We start from the raw sequence: 20,298 nt of genomic DNA, 5'->3' as shown, positions 1-20,298 counted from the left end.
GCTTTAAGCATTCACAGGAGGCAAGGCCACTTTGGGCCTTGGTACTTGAACAAGCTTCTTCTTAGAACGCTTGGCATTTGAACTAGACATTGAAAGGATTTGAGATGAAATACTTCAGGAAAAAAGGCTGAATATTTGAGGCAGAGGGAGTATTTTTGGCAATTTTGTGAAATACTTGTTAGAATATTTGTGTTGAGTAGGAAAGTTAAATTAAGAGGTCTCTAACTGGCATTCTCAGGGCCCAAGTGAATAGTGCTGTTGACAGTGGTATGGAGATAGTACTGAAATGTGATTTACCTTGCATACTATGTTGGTATCAGTGGACTCCAGGAGGTAAAGTTAGAGAAAAAGGGTACAGCCTAGTAAACAGCCTTTATTGAGAATTTGCTATTTAAGCCTCACAACAACCTTCTTAGGTAATTTATAGATATAGGAACTAAGTAAGCCATAGAGAGATCGAGTAACTCAGCAAGAGGCAGAGCCAGGATCCTAGGCAGTCTGTGTCCACAGCCCTCCACATTTGGTGCTGCCATGAATCTAGAATCTTTCATCAAGGAAAATTTCTCAGTGGTGCCATCAAACTTGTCATCTCAAAACTTGCCATTTCTATACTGAACATTATAATCCCACAGACACACGTGGTACACACACACCTTTACTATTGATCGTCAAGAAGAAGGAAGAAAGAGTCATTCTTCTCACCATTTTGATACCAATTTGTAAAAACACATGACTGTATTTGATCCATAAGCATTAGGAACCACCTGTATGAGAAAGGCTGGGCCATGTGAATGAGCTGTTCCTAAGATTTTAAGATTGACTGTGACAGTCATGTAGAATGACTGAGTAGAGAGGTAGAAGGAGCTACATGGGGAAAGGAGATCGGTCAAGGCTGTTGTGAAAGGTGATATTGATGAAGACCTGTAATCCTGATTGAGGAGAGAAGTATTTACACGGATGGTAGAAGCAGAAGTATTGATTGCAGAGGAGTTTTGAAAGTAAATGAAATGTGAACATAGTCCTGAATCTGGCTAATTGGCATGACAAGTTACAGGAGGTAAAGATGTCTTATTTACCTCCATGTGAGAGAAAGAAAAGGGTGAGTGGCATTGAGGAAAGGCAACTAAAACAAGGATTATGGTTGTGGTTGGCGGGCAGAATGAATGGCCTCTGAGGTCTGCAGATAGAGAATGCTCTAAAATATTAAACTAGCTTGTACTGTCTAGTCAAGGAAAAGCTTCATCTCTCATGAAGTAATAGAGATGAAAGATTGCCTGTTGTTTTTTTTTTAATGCAAGTGAGTTAACAGGTAAACATATTAACATCTTAAGGAATGTATCATACTCAGTCTATCAGCGATGAAATAGGGTCTTTTTTGGATGCTTGATCGGACAGCCCACCTTTCAGCATGTAAATTCCCACTATAGCATACAAGGCAAGTGGTCAGCGCCAGCCCTTTCTCAAATGGTAAATAGATCACCTCTTGATAGCTCAGTCACAAAGCTTTTCCCATGGGCTTCTGACTATTGGCCCAGTTCTTTTTTTTTTGAGACAGAGTTTCACTCTTGTTGCCCAGGCTGGAGTGCATTGGCACGATCTCAGCTCACTGCAACCTCTGCCTCCCAGATTCAAGCAATTCTCCTGCCTCAGCCTCCCAAGTAGCTGGGATTACAAATGTGTGCCACCATGCCCGGCTAATTTTTTTATTTTTAGTAGAGATGGGGTTTCACCATGTTGGTCAGGCTGGTCTCGAACTCCTGACCTCAGGTGATCCGCCTGCCTCAGCCTCCCAAAGTGCTGGGATTACAGGTGTGAGCCACCGCACCCAGCCCCCAGTTCTCTTCTTTGGAGCCAAGCAGGGCTGGCCTAGTCTGTCTTCAAATACAGCTCCACTGAAGCTTTTTTTTTTTTTTTTTTTTTGAGATGGAGTCTTGCTCTGTCACCCAGGCTGGAGTGCAGTGGCGCGATCTCGGCTCACTGCAAGCTCCGCCTCCCGGGTTCACGCCATTCTCCTGCCTCAGCCTCTCTGAGTAGCTGGGACTACAGGCACCCGCCACCACGCCCGGCTAATTTTTTTGTATTTTTAGTAGAGACGGGGTTTCACCGTGGTCTCGATCTCCTGACCTCGTGATCCGCCCGCCTCGGCCTCCCAAAGTGCTGGGATTACAAGCGTGAGCCACCGCGCCTGGCCTCCACTGAAGCTTTCTTCAGTCAGCCTTTCATTTGCACTTCCTCTACCCGCTACGAACAATATACAGCACTCCTGAAGGGCTGTCCTTTCAACTTTGAATCTAAGCCTGTTGATGTAGGTATTTTCATTTATAAAGTAGCTCTCATTAAGTGCTGATTATTTTATAATTCAGTTATGAAACCAAATTGAAGCCTGGTTCTTACCCTAAAGTAAATCACAGAGTAATGGAGACTAACAAACATTTGCAGAAAACTTGAATAATCATTTTTTAAAACGTGAATACAACCTAACCTGTTCAGTGGTAAGGGTAAATGTGGGATAAGGTGGGGGAATTGCTTCCTGTCTTTACTACTGCTATTGAGGTAAAATGTAAAGAGTGAAATGCGCATGTCTTAAATGTGCAATCTGATTATTCTGACATATGTAAGCACCATGTAATCCACACCCGAATCTAAAAATGTGTCACCCAGAAAATTTCCTTATGCTCCCTTCTCATTGTTTCCCACCCCCACAGGCAACGACTGTTCTGATTTCTGTCAGCATACATTAGTTTTGTCTGCATCATATGGTTCTGTAAGTAATCAAAGTCCTCATCAAAAGTTTCTCACTGAAGGTAACATGGTTCAGGAGAAAGTAACATTCAGAGACTCGGCACCAACAAGCGGTGTGCCCTTGGGCAAAATTCCAAACTTCTCGGCCTCTTATAAAGAATTGGATTAAGTGATCCCCAAGGTCCCTTACAGGTCCAACACTCCACCTACATTTCTAATCTCTATGGCCCCACCATCTACTCGCTACCCTGAGCCAAAGACAAACCTGGATTCACTCCTCCCTGCTCCTCCTCCCCATTCTGCCACATCCAGTTGACCACTGTACAGTATCACATCAGTTCTTCCTTGTAACTTTTTTGGACATGTCTTTTTTGGCCCCTACCTCCTCTCCATTTCTTGCCTGCTGTATTGCAATAGCCATCAAACTGCTCTACCTCTTTTGCCCCTGGTCCTCTCCAAACCATTCTGGTCACTGCCCCCAGAGAGTAATCTTTGCTAAAATGAAATATATGGGTCCCTTCTGTCTGAAATCCTTAAGTAGTTCACCATTTAAAATGCTTCTCTGCCACCTACAGAATTGAGTTTAAATTCTGAAGAATAACATGAGGTCTTGGACCACATGGCTCCTGCCCACTTTTAGTGTTCCCATCCCCACTGTGCTTTTCTGCTGGAACATTTGCTCTGCCACTACCCCAACTCATTCCTCTCCTTTACTAACACCTTATGTGTTCCCATAAGGTCTATTTAGGCCTTTATGCATGCCTGCCTCGCCAGTTACGTTGAGAACATCTTGAGTGAGGTTTAGGACCATGTCTTACTTGACTGTCTATCTCCAGCATCTAGCAATCTGGCCTGTGACTGCTGAAAACACTTCAGTGAAAACACTTTACCCCCTAAGTTAAATTCAGGATGACAGGATACAGGATCAGGGTCTTAATTGGAGTTCAAGTTTATTTATCTATTTATTTTTAAAGACTGAGTCTCACTGTATTGTCCAGGCTGAACTCCTGGGCAATAGTGATTCTCCCACCTCAGCCTCCCAAGTACCTGGGCTACAGGTGTGTGCCCCTGTAGCTCAAGTTGATGTTTTTTAAAATAAAAAAGTATATGGTAGTTTTCACATGTTTCTCACCACTTAAGTCTGATTTTAAGTTTTTCTTTTCAGTAGCTATCGTGGTAACATTGGGTTAAAGGTGAGAAAGTCTACTTTTATTTGGAGAGATGGTTATATTAATAGGAGGTATCAAAACTGAATTCTGTTGGTGTTTAAGGAGCTAGCCCTGTAATGTTTAATTCCCATCTCAAATTCGAGTTAATGTGCTTAATAGTTTTAGAATGGCAGATTACTGTTTCTGCAAATGAAGATATTTTCTTTCTAAAAGATTTTTGTGGTAATTAGCAAGCAGGAAATAAAACTAAAGATGACTGGTAAATACTGACCCAGGTGTCCACGAACACCAGTATCTCTAACCCTTGTTTGTTCATTGTGGTTCACACTGTCCTGATTTTTCGGTTTCTGGTGCTGCCCTGCAGTGTGAATCATCATTATCACCCAAATTGAGCACTGCTTCATCTGTGTTTTCATCTTTTCAAAACCTAGGTAAAAACCTTGATGCTGTCCATGATATCACTGTGGCGTATCCTCACAACATTCCTCAATCAGAGAAGCACCTCCTCCAAGGAGACTTTCCCAGGGAAATCCACTTCCATGTCCACCGGTATCCAATAGACACCCTCCCCACATCCAAGGAGGACCTTCAACTCTGGTGCCACAAACGGTGGGAAGAGAAAGAAGAGAGGCTGCGTTCCTTCTATCAAGGGGAGAAGAATTTTTATTTTACCGGACAGAGTGTCATTCCACCGTGCAAGTCTGAACTCAGGGTCCTTGTGGTCAGATTGCTCTCTATACTGTACTGGACCCTGTTCAGCCCTGCAATGTGCCTACTCATATATTTGTACAGTCTTGTTAAGTGGTATTTTATAATCACCATTGTAATCTTTGTGCTGCAAGAGAGAATATTTGGTGGACTGGAGATCATAGAACTTGCATGTTACCGACTTTTACACAAACAGCCACATTTAAATTCAAAGAAAAATGAGTAAGATTATAAGGTTTACCATGTGAAAACCTAGGGCATATTTTGGAAATGTTCTAAACCTTTGTAAGCTCAGATGCATTTTTGCATGACTATGTCAAATATTTCTTACTGCCATCATTATTTGTTAAAGATATTTTGCACTTAATTTTGTGGGAAAAATGTTGCTACAATTTTTTTTTAATCTCTGAATGTAATTTCAATACTGTGTACATAGCAGGGAGTGATCGGGGTGAAATAACTTGGGCCAGAATATTATTAAACAACAATCGTCAGGCTTTTAGCGACAAGGAACACACACATTTTTCTTAAAGGCCCAATCCTAACAGACTCCCCATACCAGAGGCAGATCTGTAACACGTCAACAACGGCCCGGATCACATGCTGTTACTGGACTGCCTAGGTCACCTCACTGAGGTGAACGCTGTCCCTCCAGGTACTCAGGCAGGTGGTGCCCAGGCTCCCTCCCTTGGCATACTTCTTCCTGCGCCAAACCCATCTCATCCTTAAGATCAGAAAACGGAACCCCCTTGTCGTGAAACCGATCAAGCATTTTGACAGGAAGCCCTTCATTATTCGTAACATCGTGTGCTGACCAAGATGTCAAAAGACCACCTGTGCCCTTTTCTCTCGTGGAAGATAAAACCTGGACTCAGGGAGCAACCACAGGCTCTCCACTTTGAAACTGTAGTTTGAATTTTAAAAGATAGGAAGTAATACAGTTTAAGTTCCTTTCTCACACTCAGTATTGCATGCATAGTGCTGGTTTCCTTACAACATTTTGGCAGGTGTAGCTTTTTCTGTTAAAAATGGTATACATGAAGTCACAAACTTTTTTAAAGGAACACTCAGAACATTCTGTTATTCCAGTCAGAAACTGTCTTTTGAAATATTTCTTTACAACCTACCAAAAAAGGAAGGTTGTTTTTTCTACATGTGCATGGGTATCTAACATCTACCATTAAACCAACAAATGGCTTGCAGACAGGGAGGTAATGGTTTATCCTAAATTACTCAACCCCTTGTAGCCTTGACAAATTTTACCTTAAAACCAAAATAAAACACAAAAATTAATCCTTAATAATGATAGCAAGTGATCTTTCTTTTTAGTTTTAGCCTTCCTTTTTCAATAGTAATATTTAAACCCACTTTTGACCAGTTGTTTGCCCAAATATTCTTGTCATTTGGAGTCAGTGGAAAATCCAGCACACCAAGCACCAGTCTCCTTCTGAGGCAAAAGAAAAGTGTTGTCATTTTCACTCTGTTGGAGCTGCACACTTTTTTTTTTTTTTGTCATGTAAGAGGGATGCTGGTCAGAGCTGCAGAAAATATGAGGCAATTAAAAGTCTAGCTGTTAGCAAACCTGTCAGTTTTACTTCTGCATTGAACCAGCCTCAGAAGCTACTTACTGCTTTATGTACTCTTTGGGCATGAATGCCTTCTCTGTAATTATATCTCGTTTTTGCTTGACAGTGACCTACCCAATAATTGCATTGTAAATTGCCATGAAAGGTAAACACATCGTGAACTGATCTTACCAAGCAGATTCTGTGAGAAAGCACTGGTGGAGGCTGAACACTGTTGACACATCATTTTTATTGAAAGAGTATTAACTGGTGCATCTTCTGAAACACACCAACCCATATTCCTCTGCTCCCCCAAAGCTGTTTCTGATCCTGCTGGGAGCAACTAACTAGTTACGCACATCTGCTCCAGACCCAGCTCTTTAACTTCATGGTTTTATGGCTTGTTTTTTTTCTTTATTTTCTTTTTTCTTTTAAAAAGCACCTTTTTTTGTTGTTTCCCCTTAATAAAAGAGGTTCCTAATTTATGTTTCTCTAAGATTTCCTTTGGTTGTATTTAGAAACACAAATAGTTTTATAATCAGGATTGCATTTGTACTGGGTAAAAGAGGCGAGCTGTGCTTTCTACCCCAAAGTTGGTAATGGAGCCTGTCTGCCCTTCCTACAGACTCAAGAGGCTCATTGTTCAAGGTGTAACAACATTTAATTGCATGTCCTCTAACGCTTTGAAACCTTTAGAAGGGAAAATCCTCGTTTTTTACACTTTTGTTCCTTTTCATCATAGAAAACGTTTAAGATAAAATACAAACTTTAGCTACCCCAAATTCATAAAGTACATTTAGTGCTGTATAGCACTAAAACTTAGAGATATAGACACTGTACTTGCTTTTTAAGAATTAGAGACAGTAACTCCAAAAATAATTGTCCTTTTTTCTTTTTTTTTTTGCAATAAGCCTCTTGAAAATTGTCATTATTTGTGTTTTCCTATACATTCATCTGTGTGAAAGCCTTTTTCTTCTTTGATTTAAAAAAATTAAAGAACTATACAGTTAATGGTTTAGAACTTAGAACTACTTAGAATTAATACTAAAGTGTCAGGAAGAAATTAATTTAGCTTCAATAATTGTGACTGGCCTCAGGAATTCTCCCTTCCACACCTGCCCACCTCACCTCACCTCACCTCACTGCACCGCACCGCACCAGAGCCAGAGCAGCTGTTCGTCTGCAGCAGGACACATACGCACTTTCAGTTCTTTCATGGTAAGCTCAATGGACTTTGAATTGTTTACAGTGCTATATGTCCAATTGTTAAATGTACCATTCTGAACGATGTTAAAGCAAGTGTGGTTTATTTATGACATGAACCATGCAACTTGAAATATGAACTTACAAGGAGGGGCACCCATTAGGTAACAAGTTCTTACACCAAACTTCCTTGATGAAATAAGCCAAAATAATCCTAAAATTCATTAGAAGAACTTGATAAAAGACTCATAAATGTTAGAAAGAGCCCGTAATTTTAGGACTTCTATAAAATTCTTCCTTGTTTGTTAATGCTATTAAAACTCAGATTCAAGGGAAATACCAGCTTCCACTTGAGTCACTTTGAAATTAGTTAATTCAACAGCACCATGTTAAAAATCATATATTGGCAGCAAGACTCTGAACTCTGCAGAAACATTTGTTTCACCCAGACTTCAAACTCTAGCCCTGACTATGATGCCCCGGTGTGCATTTACAATAAAGACTCCAACGGAGGGAGCCTGTTGGTGTTAAATTGTTTACATTTCTTTATACAAATAATGTGCTTTCAGTGCCTTAGTTACAGCTCCCTTTCTTTTTCTTGTTCCAAGGATTCTGTAGTATGTAGTGTGTTCTTAGGTAAAGTCTCTTTTTGCTACCGAAAGGGAAATGGTCTCTAAACACTGGTCACTGTAGCAGGTAAACACTACTCTAACGTGGAAAAGTGAGCTTCATGCTGAGGTAGTGGTTGCCTTAGAGCTGTTATTTATGCTGTAGAAAACGAAAATGGTTTTGCTACCTGATAAGCTTCAGATTAGATATAGCCCTAAAGTTATCCTGTACCTACATTAAATTTTCATTTCAGAAGAGAATCTTGGTTTTGGTAATTCATGTTTTTTTTAAGATCATTATGTGCAAAACAACAAGTTTTAAAAATAACTCACAAAATGGCCTCAGTTTTCAATGTCTAATGGTATATTTGTGAGTTGTGTTATCTGTAATATACATCCCAGAATAAAGGAGTGAATTAAATAGTTTACATGTGTGTTACGTTCTGTTTTTGCAGGAATGACAAGTAACTGCAGGTTAAGGTGCTACTTTTTCCCCCACAATGCCTTGCGTTGCAGTGTCTAGTGTTAAGGAAAAAGCTGGCCAGTTAGGTCTCTTTTTTCCACAGATGTTAAGAAAAGTGGCCTAATCAAGAAAACAATGTACTGCCTCCATAATTGAAAAAGTCCAGGCGCCACTATTGAATTACGGACTCAACGAATGTCATCAGAACTTGATTTTCCTCCATCTCTTAGCACAGCCTTGCTATTGAGAACAATTTGGTTGTTCCACAAATGTGGGATCTTATATAAATATGAGCATGACCACCTCTTAGTTAAGATAAGTGGGACTCTGTGCCCCGGTCCCTGACCTCACGTTGGGGAGTATATAAAAGCAAATCTTGGACCAAAATCTGACAAATGTATAAAAATGTGCTTAGCAAACAGACAACACATGAGAATCATGGAGCCTCTTGTAATGGGGCCTTCTGCAATGCCCCCCTCTGTCTTCTCAAGTGAGCATTTTGTGTGATAAGAGTCATGTGGAGGGGAGTCCACAATGTTGTTCCCTGGGAAAGGGGAATGCAGGACCAGAAGAGCACAGACCCAGCCCCAAGAGCGCCAGACCCAGCCCCAAGAGCGCCAGTCCCACAGACTGGGACATTGGGCTTGTGGGACTTCTGTCCTCCATCTAAGCAAAAGGAATAGGAGGGCTTTGTTTCTCACCACCTACTTACCTTCAGCATTATTCATTTCACTGATAAATTATATAAAAGGCTTAAGCAACCCTCTCTGGAGGGTGGATTTCTAGTGAGAGCTTCAAATTCCAGCTAGTATGTCCTGAGAGGGACATAAGATACTAATCCACACATATACAGTGCACTCTTCATACTGAAATATTTTTAAACTAAATTACTAAAGAGACAACTGTGCTGTCCTTGGCTTGCAGGATCCATGTGGGGTGGCATGGTGCCTGCAGCCACTTCAGCCCTGCATCCTCTCAGGTTCAAGTCCAGGGGGAAAGAACAAGAGAGACTGCTGTCCCTGTGGCGCAACAGCAACCCAGTATTGGGTTTCAGTACCCATTCCTGAACCAGTCAATTGCCCAGATACATGACGTGTGTTACAGCCCTGGGTTACTTGCGGAGCCTGTTGAGTAACCTGGACAGCATGGATGGAGGAGGGATGAATTTTAAGACAAAAATCAAACAGTTGTTATCAAGAACAGGATGAACTGACGCTGGATGGCCAAATTACCACAAATGTCCACCACAACTATCAAATTTCCCAACCTCCCAGTGGAGGGAGGCTGGAGCAAATGACTGTGATTTCCTGTGCAGTGAGAGGCATCAAGAGGCTGAGCAGCCTTGCCCATCCACATCAGGGGTTATTTGGGAACCTAAGGGTTCTCCATAGCTGTGTCTGGACAATCTCATCAACAATTGGTCCATCTGAATTATTCAGTCATTGCCTCCACACAGATCAGTATTGAGAGCATTTCCTTATGGGAAATTTCTTGAAGTGTAAATACTACAGCTCTAACGGCTCTCCCTGTTGGCGGAGGCAGTTCACATTCTCCCAATGCTGCAGTTGCAGAATCTTGCAGTGTCCCTCCTTCCTGGACACTCAAGCTGTCACTACCACCCATGTCTTCCTCTTCAGGGCCGTCCTTACTTGTGTTCTGCATACCACAACTATTGCATCAGACCTGGGCAGGCCTGGCAACATCCAACCAGTTTGCTGCTCCCACATTCTCCCCACGCCAGTCTTGGTGCACTGGATTTGTTCCTTGATCATACTGCAACACCAGTTTTATCATGGAGCTTCGCTTCTCGTAATTCAGTGCTTCCTACCAACTGCTGGACAGTCTAGACACCTCTGCCTCCCCTGGGTCCTCTAGCCCAGCCTTAACCTTGTTTCTAGGCATTTTCTCCTGTGTGAACCTTTTCATACCATCACAACTGGTTGCCCAAACCTCCTCATGTCCCCTCTCCCTTTCCCAACTTTGCACATATTTCTCATTTGTGAAAGGTGCTTTCTTAACCAGCCCGAGTCTAGCTGAATCCCACTTTGTCTCTGAAGCTTATCCTGCGCAATCTAGTTTGAAACGTCCTCCTCCTATCATGGATGATATTTCTCTGCAGCTCTCGCTTGAGTGTATTACAAGCTGTCTTATGTTACAGTTATTTTTCAATCTTATCGTCTCCATTGGATTATAAGCTTCTGGAAAGCCTAGATAAGGGTATCTAATATTTCTCTTATCCCAAACAGTGTTCAGCCCAGCCATTCTTTTTGCACAACACATTCTTAATGATGATTATTTGAAGTCATTCATAAAGCATGTTGTTTGTTCTAAATGAAAGCTGGGTGGAGAAGTTTACAAATTTAAAATTTAAAAAAAAAATTGAAGGCCAGGTGTGGTGGCTCATACCTGTAATCCCAGCACTTTGGGCGGCTGAGGCAGACGGATCACCTTAGATCAGGAGTTTGAGATTGGCCTGGCCAATATGGTGAAACCCCGTCTCTACTAAAAATACAAAAATTAGCCAGGCGTGGTGTCAGGTGCCTGTAATCCCAGCTATTCAGGAGACTGAGGCAGGAGAATCGCTTGAATCCAGGAGGCAGAGGTTTCAGCGAGCTGAGATTGCGCCACTGCGCTCCAGCCTGGGCAACACAGCAAGACTGTGTCTCAAAAATAATAAGAATAATGATAATTGAAGTGCAAGCCCATCTACTTCTGGAAAATAGATTTTTTGACAAGAATAAAATTATTTTTGATATGATTCACCAAAATATTAGTATCTGAACTCTTAGAAAAGTGGGCTCAACATGTGTGCCCTCAAGAAGCCTTGCTCAGGTGATTTCACCATGCCCTCTTCTACACTTGAACAGAGGAGAACTTGCCAAGGTCTAACATAATTGCTACACATTTACCCTTGTCCCACAATCCTGCTTCTAAGAACCTATTCCAACAATACACTGGACAAAACAAACAAAAATAATTGTAAGGTGCATACATAAGACTCCATAGCCCTCTCCATAAGAATACTGGAAACAACCTAAATGTCTGTGGTGGGGAACTGATTGAATAGTCCATGGTATAATTATACTGGTTACCATCTTAGCTGTTCCCATGTTCATAGCAGCATTATACACAAGCGCCAAAAGGAGTAAACAACACAAATAGCCATCGGTCAATGAATGGATAAACACAATGTAGTGTGTAGATAGACACGTACACACAGACACTGGAATATTACTCAACCCTTAAAAAGAGGGAACTGTTATTTGTGATGGGGATGAACCTGGAGGATATTATACTAAGTGAAATCAGTCACCAAAAACACAAGACAATACCTACTTTGGGGTATATTTGTCAAGAGTGAAAATGGAAGCTCATCTACCTAATAGTCTAGTAGGTGCTACATAAGCTTAAGGGTTTTATTACTTACAGTAAGTAGTTTCGAGTCTAATTCTGAAGCAACCGGTGTAGGACTCCACCTAGTCAATGCAAGCAGCAGGTCGGCCGGTCCTGGGCAGTTGTGGTGCCGGCTGAGAGGCCAGTGTATGGAGAAGACCGTCCCACCATAGCTGTCTGCCTGTGGGAGCTTGTGGGGACTCAGGAACCTTCTGTGGGAGATGTGGGAGGGGGATTGCCACCCCTCTTCCTGTCCTCGGCCTTCCAGCCAAAGTGCCAGTCCCTTAGCAGAGCCAGGAAGAGTCCCAGATAAACATTCATCACATCCGGCCAGCTCTTCTGCCACCAACAGGGTCTCCCCAAAGACCTCCCTCTGCAAACTGTCCCCAAAAGCCCCCTTGACATGACCTCTCAAGCATCTCCACTTGTGGGGAGTGAGCAGGGCACAGACAGGACTCTCTCCAGCCTGGCTCCAGGCTTTGCCTCCTCCCTCCCACGCCAGGACTCTTAAACCAGGTGCATTAGAATCACCTGCAGAACTTTAATACCTGCATCCAGGCCCCACCCTCAGGACCCTAACTTCATTGCTCAGGTGTGCAGCCTGAACCTCCAGGGCCATAAAAGCTCCCAGGTGATTCTCATGAGCAGCCAGGGTGCCCGCTCTTCTAAGACCTCAGTCTTAGGGCTTCCACTCTCTAGGCCTCTGGTCTCTCATTTGTAAAATGAGCATTTGGTTGTAAGTGTTCTGGAAGCCCGAGGTAATTTATAAGTTGATTGCATTCAGTGAATATTAACTATTTACTGGATGTGGGGCCCTGGCTTAGGACTGGGGAATATGCAAAGATAAATCAGCTTTATTTGGCTGGGCGCAGTGGCTCACACCTGTAATCCCAGCACTTTGGGATGCTGAGGCGGGCAGATCACTTGAAGTCAGGAGTTCGAGACTAATATGGCGAAACCCCGTCTCCACTAAAAATACAAAATTTAGCCGGCATGGGGGCACGTGCCTGTAGTCTCAACTACTTGGGAGGCTGAGGCAGGAGAATCACTTGAACCCAGGAGGCGGAGGTTGCAGTGAGCCAAGATCATGCCACTGCACCCCAGCCTGGGTGAAAGAGCAAGACTATCTCAAAAAATAAATAAATAAGCTTTATCCTTTGCCCTGTGCACACGTGTGTATATGTGCACACACACTCTTTTCCTTCCAAAAAAAAAAAAAAAAAGCACCACTGTTTATGAAGCATTAGCTTCCAGAATGTGAAGCCAACCAGACAGAACTGAAGAGGGCAAATAAACAAGAGAAGGCATCCTGTGCCAAAGCATAGCCTTGTATCTGGTACAAAAATTTGGGTGTAGGCAGGCTTGAAGGCTTCCCAGACATACCTGGTGAGCACAGGGCACTGACCCTGTTACCACCTTGTCCATTCCCCAGGGGCTAAGTAGGTGTTGTGGACAGTAGCTGACAGTGCAATCTCCAGAAACCATTATGAAATGACAAATGACCACAGCCTGCTCCCTGTAACCATTTATATCCACCTTGCTGACATTGGGAATTTTCTATCCCATGGGCTGGCTGGAGAAAGGGCCTTTCTCTTCAACTCTTCATCCTGTAAGATTGAAACTCCATGTAAGAAATAACCCCTTATGCCCAGCGCCTGCCAGGGAAGGGAGCAGCAGACTTGGTTCCTCATAGTTGGTTCCTTTGGTGGCAGGGAGTGGGCCAAGGAAGGGGGTGGACTGCTCGGGGGTGCGAGTGCACAGTGACAAATGTGAGGCTGGGCCTGTAGCCAGGCGACAGCAGGCATGGGCTTTGAGGAAGCATGAGATCATTCCGAGGGGGAGAAGGGTGTGCAGAGCCAAGACGATGTCCCCCGCCTGCCTCCTCTGGTGGAGATGACTTCACTCATCCTGAGGCTATGGTGGCTGGAGAGCCAGCTGCCTTGATGAGCCAGCCCGGGATTCTGTTCAGGACAGCCACTGAGGATAAGTCAGCCATGGGTCCTTCTAGGGAAGTTGTGGGGGAAACAGTGGCTGGAGACAGGGTCAGCTTCATGGGTGTGCAACTGGTGCATTTGCATAGGGCCCTGCCCTCAAAAGGGGCCCACACTTGGTTTAATACTCTGCTGTCGCTGTCTTGAAGTTCTTAATAGTTCATTTGAACAAAGGACCTCCCATTTTCTTTTTGCAGCAAGCCTTCCAAATTATGCAGCTGGTCCTTGCCAGTGGTTATAGTAGGCTGAGGAAAGTCTGATTTAGAATCATGGTCCTCAGCCCTGGCTGCTCATGGAAATCACCCAGCACACTTTCCAAAACTACAGGCAGCCGGCCTTCCCACCCAACCCCAGAATGAAGACAGGCACCCTCCCTGGTGATTCTTACGCACAGCCAGGCTGGAGAACATGGATTTCGTGGAATGATGCTCCCTTGCTTATGGCCTGTAAGAAGCCCTGGCTGAGTCTTGGCACCTGCTCCTGAAAAGGCCTCACTGTGCAGTCTGGCGTCATGGAGCCCACTACGCTGTCCTGAAGGCCTCTCCCCTGTCTCCTGGAGACCACACAGACCTGAAGGTCGGGACTGGATCTTATTCATATTTGCACCAGTGACACAGCTGGTGCTGAAGAAACTTATTTTCCCTCTAACTTGTTTGAACTAAACAACAACATGAGCTCCGCATTTTTATCATTGCCTCCTTAAATTCTGGGGCTAAAACACCCCATGACTCACTAGCACAAACCGCTCCTACTAGCCAGAGTAGTGTGGATGCTAAAGAAGGACTTCGCATCTCCGGCTGATATTCCTGTGCCACTCCTGAGTTCCAGCTACTACTTGAGAATTACATTTCTATTACAGCTCCTTCAAAGGCTAATTGCCTTATCAGATATTTCCGTTGTCCTGTTGTTTCTCAGAAACTTTTAAAATAGTTTAATTTTGAAATATCTATTGTTTTCACGTGTGTGAAGTGCCCTGTGTTTTGCCCGTGCATTCTGCTAAGTCCTTCTGTGTCTATTTTTGCAGAAGGCATTAGAGATGAGGAGCCTGCTGTTCTCATGCAGCACATAGCCCAGGTGGAAATAGATTCCATTAGGGCCAGGACAGGCGGTGGTAGGTCAAGGGGTGATGGAGACTTTCCGAGATTCCAGCAGTGCCAAAGGATTTGAAGGTAGTAGAGGGTAGGTCCTGTTTTATTATAAGTTGTTATGTCCCATTTGGTTAGAATACTCTAGAAAAGCAGAAAACCATTTCTAGAATATTCTAGAAAAATGTTTGGGTCCTGAGACCTCTTTACACACTTACTTACAAATTATTGAGGCCTCTAAAGAACTTTATGTGGATTATATCCATCAATATTTACTGTAACAAATATTCATATGTATATTATATATATTTATATATTTATGACTATAGTCATAAATATTCATGTATATTTATGTTTATGAATATGTGTGTATATATTTAAAATAAATGTATTATATGTTAAAGTAAATGATTAATTTTTATCAAAAATAACTATTTTCCAAAACAAAAATTTAGTGAGAAGCATGGCATTGTTTTACATTTTGCCCGTCTCTTCAATGTCTGGGTTACTAGAGGCTGAATTCTCATACCTGTTCCACAGTCAACCTGCTGAATATCGCATGTCATGTAGCCTCTGGACAACTCCACTGTGCGCTTTTGAGAAAATGAGAGTAAAAAAGGCAAGTAACATCTTAGTATTTCTCCAAACACTACCCAATCAGAGAGCAGAGAATACCGTTTTGACCTGATGGACCCCCTGAAAAGGTCTTGGGGTGTCCCTGGTGTAAGAACCATTTTCTGGATGTCTGTGTCTCGCATGTGATTTGGCAGCCGGGGCTATAAAAGACAGGGAGGAGTTGGGGAGAGCCAGGCCTGGTGATCAGGAGACAGGGCTGTGGATCCAGCTCCCTTAACTCCACAGCTGTAACACTGAGCACGTCGCTTCCCATCTCCGAGCTCTCTGCATCTGAGTTTCCTCATCTGTAAATTGATGACATTGAGCTACACCAAAGGATTTCATCGAAGCTAAATAACAGAACTACCTGGAGAGCTGTGGGAATGTCCAAAAGCCAGGACTCGCTCCAGAATGATGGTATCAGGATGTCGGAATGTGAAGCTGGGTGTATCTGAAAAAGCTCCCCACGTGGCACATTGAAAGGTCACAGGTGCCAACCTAAAGGTGTACCCAACATCAAAGCTGGAACAATTTGAGCAACAAAATAAATAATGACAGAATGGATAACTCACAGGGTACAGGAAATATTCATAAGTTCATAGTAACAAAAAATTAAATATATAGTAAATGGGGAGAAGAAGACACTCTTCCTTACAGTAGCATTCCAATTAATAAATGTTGAAAAATGATGGAGATAGCAAACCACCATTTGGCAAACACCACAGTAATAATTGTTGCAGACACGAATCATTGATGGATACTGAATTGAGTAAAAATACATGAGAAACGTGATACGTACATAGCCTTGCAGTATCTCCCCAGGAGCTAGCATTAATTACAAAGGGAAAAATAATAACTTTATAGAGAAGAAGTCTAGCAAACATCATCTTAAGTGATCAAGGCCAACACCACCAGGCCTAAGAGATATCGATGTCAGGAACTCCCTGAGAAAGACACAACATTATTCTTGCAAAAAATACTTCATCTAATCCTGAGAAAACTTCAGACCACCTAAATTGAGAGACATTTACAAATCAGCGGGCCAGCCCTCTCTGAAAGTGTCAAGGTCAAGAAAGACAAAGGCTGAGGAATCGTTGTCGATGGGGCAGACTAAGGAGACGTGACAACTACCTGGAATGTGGGATCCTGAATTGGATCCTGGTGAAATGTGAATATGCTCTGTAGATAAGTTAATCATATTGTGTCAGTGTTAATTTCTTGGGCTTGGTAACTGTACTCTGGCTATGTAAGATGGCAGCATTTAGGGGAGCCGACTGAAGTGTACACTCCTGCCTCAAGATTCTTTGCTCTGTGGTTCCTTCTGCTGGGGGCACTCTTTTCCCAGATATTCATGTGGTTTGCTTATTCATTCTCTTCCTGTCTTTACTCAGATATGCTGAGTCATGAGATGCCATCAATTTTTCCACCAAGGGAGAATGTCATTAAACCAAGCTCTGTGCTCCCCATTCACTTTTCAGAAGCATCCCACAAACTTCCCATTGAGAAGGAGAAGGAAAATATCAAGCAGGGGAGGGGCTGGGCTAGTGCTTCATGGTTCTTGGCTGGATGAAAAGAAGGTCAGGGGATATAAGCCATGAGAGGGGCCTGCAAATATCCAAATGGGGGTGGTGTTAGGCAGGACAAAAGGCAGCTTCTATCCACCATACCTCTGGCCCAGGGCCCAGGGCCAGAGTAAGGCCTGGTCAGGGATGGCCAATAGCACTCTCCACCCTCAGCTCACCACTGGGGGCCAGATGTTTCCAGGCTCTCCCTGATCAGAGGACAGGGCACACAGACCAATTTGTACCCCAAATTGTCCTGTTTGGGATGCACATCTGCTGTAATGATGGGAGGACGTCAGACCCTGCCAAGGAATTTTACAGAAAACTAATGAAAATCGGCTGGGCATGGTGGTTCACGCCTGTAATCCCAGCACTTTGGGAAGCCGAGGCAGGTGGATGGCTTGGGCCCAGGAGTTCGAGACCATTCTGGGCAATATAGCAAGACCCTGTCTCTAAAAAAATTTTTAAAAATCCATTACCCTTTTCCACCCATTCTTTGATTCAAATCTCACAGAATTCAGTGACGGAGAAAAGCTGGGCCAAGCATATTATGTCCCTTTCTCAGATGTGGAACTTAAGACTTGGTTAAGTTTTTTCCTAAAATCACATAGTTAGGACGGAATCCCAAGTCAGCTTTTCTGGGGAGCAGCTAAGTCTCTGTATTGTTGCATGTTATCCAAGACCAGTCATTGTGGCCCATGAGGCAGTGTTTGGGGTTCACTGACGCTATACTTGGGCTATGGAGATGTGTGTTTGAATCCAGTTCAGCCACTTAGGAGCTGTGTAATCTTGGGCGCAGCCCTTAATGTTTTCGGGGTTCATGTTGCCATGATATGGATAACATATGAGAAAGCGACTTGCAAACTGCACAGTATCATACTTGTTACCTACTAGCATTTGTGTAAGGGCAGCAATAAGGGTCACTATTCCACAGCTTGCTATGATGATCAAATGACCACAGTGCAAATGATAGCTGCATATGTGGAGTCTTGCTCTACACCAGGCACTGTGCTATGTACACATGTGAATCATCTTTTTAAGTCCTCCTTATAACTCTATGAGACAGTGTTTGAGTTTTTCTATTGTGGTGTAGCAAACCTCCAAAGCCCTAGTGACTTCATAACAAGAATCACTCATTATCTCACAGCTCTGTGGGTTGCCAAGGCATTTCTTCTGCCTCCTGTGGTGCTGGGTGAGCTCTGCAGTGGCCTCAGTCATGTGACTGGCAGGCAGTGCTGGCCACTGGTTGGGAGCTCAGTGAGGCTCTTGGCCAGGGTCCTTGACTCTCCTCCCCACAGGCTTCTCCACTTGCCTGCTTGGGTTTTCTCATGGTGTGGTGGTTGAGTTCTAAGAAGGAATATTCCAAAGGATGAGCTCAGATGTGCAAATGTTTGCCAAACCTCCGTTTGCATCACCTTTGGCCAAAGCTTGTCCCAGAGCCAGCATGGTTCACTGGAGCTACCAAAGAACAGCCTTCTGCAGATAGGGACTACTGCTATCCTCATGTTACAGGTGAGGAAACTGAGGCTTAGAAGGGGTAAGTGACTTGACCAAGGTCACAGAGTTACTAATTGGCAGAGTTCAAGCTGAGATGGAAAGATTTGGCTCCAGGGTCCCTGCTTTCACCCCTTCATGTATGGACTGGTCAGCTGCAAAGGCAACGCTCCCTGCAAAGCTCCAAAGGTTGCGGCATCCCCTTTCCTGGCCCACCCACCCCAGTAACCCCCCTCCCCACCCCCTGCCTCCTTGGCCAACTGTGAAGTGCTGCCGCTGAAACGGTCTTTCTCTCCCACTACACAGTGAGTTTAGGTCCCCTCCCCTCTCCTCCTCTTCAGCTTCCTCCCTACTTTCTCCTTGCTCCATAGAACCATGAGGTTGTCCTCCTTGGGGCTGCCTCAAGATGTTCTCAGAGGCCCCTGAGAGCAGAGGTTCAAGTTCAGCCAAGAACAGCTATGGGGCAACCAGGGCATTCTGAGACTGGACTTTATCCCATGTGGGGTCTCAGCCTTTTGGGTCTCAGGTCCTTTCAGTGGCCCAGAGGAATCATGAGGCCACTGACTCCATCTAGGGACCCCTCTGGGCTGCTGTGAGTCCTGGGGCATCCCCTGATTTTGCAGCCCAGGCCCTGTGGCTACAGCGGCAGTGGGGGCACTTCCCTCCAGCAGGGCAGCCAGCACCAGACCTGGCTGCACCTCCACCAAACTCCGTGAAAGACCTTGGCCAAGTCGCTTCCCCTGTCTAGGGCTCAAGTGCTCACTGCGTCATGATGGCGGGTGGGCTGGAGAAGCCTCAAAAGAACCTCTTCTAGATGTTGGGAAGATGAAGCAGGAGTTTGGTTAGAGCTAGCAGGAGAATGTGCAAAACCGGGTGGCTCCAAAGTGAGGTCTTTTGCTCAGCAGGAGGGGACAGGAAGATATCAAGATAGGCAGATACACTCTGATCAGCATCTCAGCTGTACTTGCTCACTCACTCAGCCAGCATCATTGAGTCTCCTCTGTGCCCCACTGTGGCTGGAGGCCATGAGGGTGGGCAGTTCTGCAGCAAAGCCACCGAGCTGAGAGTGGTCGGAGGGGAGGAGGGCATGGCCACTTCACACAGGACCTTGCAGGCAGCTGTGAAAAATGTCCATTGCATATTGTATGTCTATTGAAGAGTTGCCACGAGTAATGACATGATCTTCTTTATGTTTGAAATAAACAGATCACTCCCATGCTGCATGAAGGGTGTGCTATAGAGGTTAGAGTAGAACGGAGGGATCAGCTCATCAATTCAGGACAGTTCCCTGGGTGAAGGGCCACTACTCACCATATAACAGAGAGCACCAGCATCTCACATTCCCTACTTCTCTGCCAAATCTGCTCTGGAATCTCTCCCTTGGATTCCTTGTTCTGTGGCCTGGTGACTTCACCCTCCTCCCATTCATCCCACCAGCTCTCGGTGGTGTGCCAAAAAACTGCTGTGTGCAGACCCAGGCAAAGGCAAGCACTGGGCTCTCAGGCCCCAAACCCTGCCCTTGTGGCCACAGCTGGTCTCCATTCCACCCACTGTTTGCAGATACCCAGAGGATAACATGCTCCTATCTCTGAAATTCCAGGCAGCCTTGGAGAATTTCAGGGGGAGGAAGTGTCCCACATTTGCAAACTTCCCATTATGGAGCAAGACCTTCAAGGAGGCCATAGGATAAGAAATAAAGG

The 20,298-nt window shown here is 44.2% G+C and overlaps 1 protein-coding gene across 12 annotated transcripts in view; it reads left to right on the top strand.

Moving 5' to 3' along the window:
* The window catches only part of LCLAT1 (lysocardiolipin acyltransferase 1), a 203,276-nt gene extending 194,853 nt beyond the window's left edge, over positions 1-8,423 (top strand). For all 12 annotated transcript variants that reach the window (XM_063622746.1, XM_055251828.2, XM_055251835.2 and 9 more), the window contains one exon: positions 4,343-8,423. In XM_063622746.1, coding sequence (XP_063478816.1) covers positions 4,343-4,845 — 503 coding nt within the window. In that variant the 3' untranslated portion in view covers positions 4,846-8,423. The remainder of the gene's footprint in view (positions 1-4,342) is intronic.
* The last annotated feature ends 11,875 nt before the right edge of the window (positions 8,424-20,298 follow it).

Source organism: Symphalangus syndactylus, chromosome 18, assembly GCF_028878055.3.
Source record: "Symphalangus syndactylus isolate Jambi chromosome 18, NHGRI_mSymSyn1-v2.1_pri, whole genome shotgun sequence".
Taxonomy (NCBI): domain Eukaryota; kingdom Metazoa; phylum Chordata; class Mammalia; order Primates; family Hylobatidae; genus Symphalangus; species Symphalangus syndactylus.
Note: the sequence above shows the minus strand (reverse complement) of the source record. Positions and strands in the feature narration are given on the sequence as shown.